The 3,134-nt window shown below is 37.1% G+C and overlaps 1 protein-coding gene across 1 annotated transcript; it reads left to right on the top strand.

Moving 5' to 3' along the window:
- Positions 1 to 232: 232 nt before the first annotated feature.
- Positions 233 to 2,863, top strand: LOC144445335 (monocarboxylate transporter 12-like). Its single transcript, XM_078134873.1, has 3 exons — positions 233 to 326; positions 679 to 1,623; positions 2,652 to 2,863. The coding sequence occupies exons 1-3, from the start codon at positions 233 to 235 to the stop codon at positions 2,861 to 2,863; spliced, it is 1,251 nt and encodes a 416-aa protein (XP_077990999.1).
- The last annotated feature ends 271 nt before the right edge of the window (positions 2,864 to 3,134 follow it).

Genomic DNA, 3,134 nt, shown 5'->3' with positions numbered 1-3,134 from the left:
CAATATATGTTGAACACTAGCTTATGGCACACGGATTTTTATTTTAATTATGGTCATTTTTTTATTTATAACAATTTTATCATGGCTCCCTGCTTGAAAGAAATCTTACCTTATATGAATGGAATTCTCTGTTGTCTGTGTTTTATGTCTTCCTGTATCACTTCACAATTCAATTTATATAGGTCCTTTTGCAAGTGTGTTTACTAAGCGGTTTGGATGTCGTACAACTATCATGGTCGGAGGTGTGATTTGCAGTATCGGCATTTTGCTCAGTTCCTTCGCCACATCAGTGAGCATGCTATGTTTTACATACGGATTTCTAACAGGTAAAGTTTACTATTTGAAGTGCTTTGTAAACCCAGGGTAAAAGCAAGAAAGGAATTGTCTATTTAGTATAATAATGTATGTTAAAATTGAATCAATGTATGCACTTTTAACGGGTAGTAAGATTACTTGTTTATGTCAGAACATTATTTTGTCTTTTTTACCCTTCACAGAGTGGATTGAAGATAGTGTGTGTGTATATATGTGTGTCTCTGTGTGTGTGTGTGTGTGTGTGTATGTACTAGAGAATAGGCAAAATCATAAATTAACACGGTATGCAATATTGTTTTTAAAACAACGTCTGTGTGTCGATCCCTTTCTGTATTTATAGGGTAACGGTAGTTTATCTTACAGGTTTCGGATTGGGATTGGTATATAGTCCTAGTATAGGAATGTTATCATTTTACTTCGACCGAAGATACGCCTTGGCAAATGGTTTAGCAAATATGGGATCAGGTTTTGGTATCTTCATTTTTCCTCCAATACTTCACCTACTTATAGAACAGTACGGTTGGCGAGGTGCGTTCCTCGTTTTGTCAGCTCTCAGTGCGAATATCTGTGTCTGCTCAACCGTATTCAGAGAGCCGAAGACTGACGTAACGTCCTGCCAAGGATTACATGGAGATGAACTTGCAAGTGAGAAGCCATCAACCTCAAGCAATGAGTCCACCAATATCGTTCATGACACCAATCAGAATCTCAACGATAAGACGAAATCTGATATCTGCGACCGGAATGAACACACACCTGCAAACGAAACTCGGCGTCAGAGTCATGGAAAGAAACGTGGCCAACATACCAAATACAGAATTAAGAAATTGCTAACAATGTTTGAACTCAATCTATTCAGAGAAAGTGGTCTGTTTGTTTTAATGTTCGTCTCTTGCTTCTTCCAAGGATTAGGTCTCTATATGGGGGTGATTTATCTACTTCCCAGGGCAGAATCTAAAGATATTGCCAGCTCCAGGGATAATACTTTCCTTGTTTCCATTATGGGAATTTTCGGCATTATTGGGAGAGGAGGTCACGGCTTCTTGTTGGAATGCAAATATATCACAGGACCTTCATTGTATGCCATCTCTCTTGTCATCGGTGGGGTTGTGTCTCTCTTGAGTGGATTCGCTAACACGTTTGTCACCTATGCGGCTGTAAGTGCTATGATTGGTCTAACAAGTGGAACGTACGTACCCCTTGTTCCTGTTTTCTTAGCAGAGTTTACTGCAAAAGAGAAAATGACCGGAGCACTTGCCCTCTGTAAGCTGTCCTTGGGAGCAGGACTGGTTGGTACTCCAATTGCAGGTACGTATAACTAACGACAATGACCTTAAGTTTTCAACACCTCATCAGAGCAACAGAGACGTTATAGAAAGTTAAATTAATACGCCAATAAATCAACAACACATTTTACTGGATAGCTGGTCACGGATTTCGGAAGCAAATATAGCGTAGCGTAAAAATCACTGTTATTTACTAGACGACTAGTGCTATTTCACATTTCAAACTATTTTTCGGACAAATTCTACAGCGGAAATAATATACAGAATTATAGCTAAAATGACGTAAACTCGGTGTTTCACTCATGGGACATTACGTTTTTGACACAGTGATATACACATTCAAAACACAGACACAATAAACACAGTGCCCAACCACATTGAACACTGATAAACATTGCTATTCGTTCACTACCCCGACAGTCCAGTAAAACAGGCTTCGAATTTGAAAACATTACACATGGACATGATGGTTTTGATGGCTGCAGTTGTTTATTTTTTAACTGATAATCAACATTTCAACTTTACGACTTCTACATCCCACTGTGTACGAAACCTATATAATTGTTTCTTTTGTATTAAACTTTGTCTGAGGGTGTGTATTAAAATTAATGTCATGTCACATTAGTTTAACACCAAACCTACGTAATTTTAACAGTGGGTTGTTCTGTATGGTAATCAATTGTTATCGACTGCATAGACTTTGAATATGTTAATACCAACAGAAGAAACAGACAACATACACTCTACATTAATATTGAATTATTACTAGAATATTGACATTTATTTACAAATGACGTTTGTAAATCCAGTACTAGTCACTTTATTATATGTATTTTAGAAATATCTGCGTGTAGTAGATTTAACTACAAACAGAAAATGGATTAATAGAAGAGGGAATTTTACATGACACCGATCCTTACATCGCGATTTTTTTTGTGTTCGCCACCCCCCCCCCCCCCGAACTGTATAGAGAATTCAAGGACAGCCAACAAAGTATGTTATTAAAGGCGCCTCCAGACATAACTTTGTATTTTCATATTTCATCTCTAGGTTGGATGTATGACTCCACGCGAAATTACGACTATGTCTTTTACTTTGCTGGTATTTCTCTCTGTGTTGGTGGTTTCATGATTTTACTTATGCCGTATTTGAAGAGAGTTGAAACCAGACGTCGAACAATCATAGAAAGAGGTTCCAACAGAGATGAATGCCATGTGAATGCAACATTTGACGAAAGAAATGAGAATGACGTCATCATTTAACCGCTGTAAACTCTGTAAATTGGAATATTAATTCGTACACCTAAGAAGATATTGACATTGACTGCATTCGGCTGATTTCGGTTACAATCGGCTATTTACGGCTACACTCTGTAACTGACATGGCTCGTTTTGTATCAATTCTCACTCTTTCACATTATTTTTGCTTTTAATCATGAAAATAATGTTTTCATTTACGTCTAGATATGTTTTTAAAAAAAACCTGTATATTTATGTTATGTGAGTTGTTTTACATTGAGATGAATGATTAATG

This window comes from Glandiceps talaboti, chromosome 14 (genome assembly GCF_964340395.1).
Source record: "Glandiceps talaboti chromosome 14, keGlaTala1.1, whole genome shotgun sequence".
In the NCBI taxonomy this organism is placed as follows: Eukaryota; Metazoa; Hemichordata; class Enteropneusta; family Spengelidae; genus Glandiceps; species Glandiceps talaboti.
This window is presented reverse-complemented; position numbering and strand designations above follow the sequence as displayed.

What these genes read in the sequence shown, in the direction of transcription:
- LOC144445335 (XM_078134873.1), top strand. Translation starts at nt 233, where the DNA reads ATGGTCGGAGGTGTGATTTGCAGTATCGGCATTTTGCTCAGTTCCTTC. An exon ending in TACATACGGATTTCTAACAG is followed by an intron (nt 327 to 678) that starts GTAAAGTTTACT and finishes TTTATCTTACAG; the next exon opens with GTTTCGGATTGGGATTGGTA. An exon ending in GGTTGGTACTCCAATTGCAG is followed by an intron (nt 1,624 to 2,651) that starts GTACGTATAACT and finishes TTTCATCTCTAG; the next exon opens with GTTGGATGTATGACTCCACG.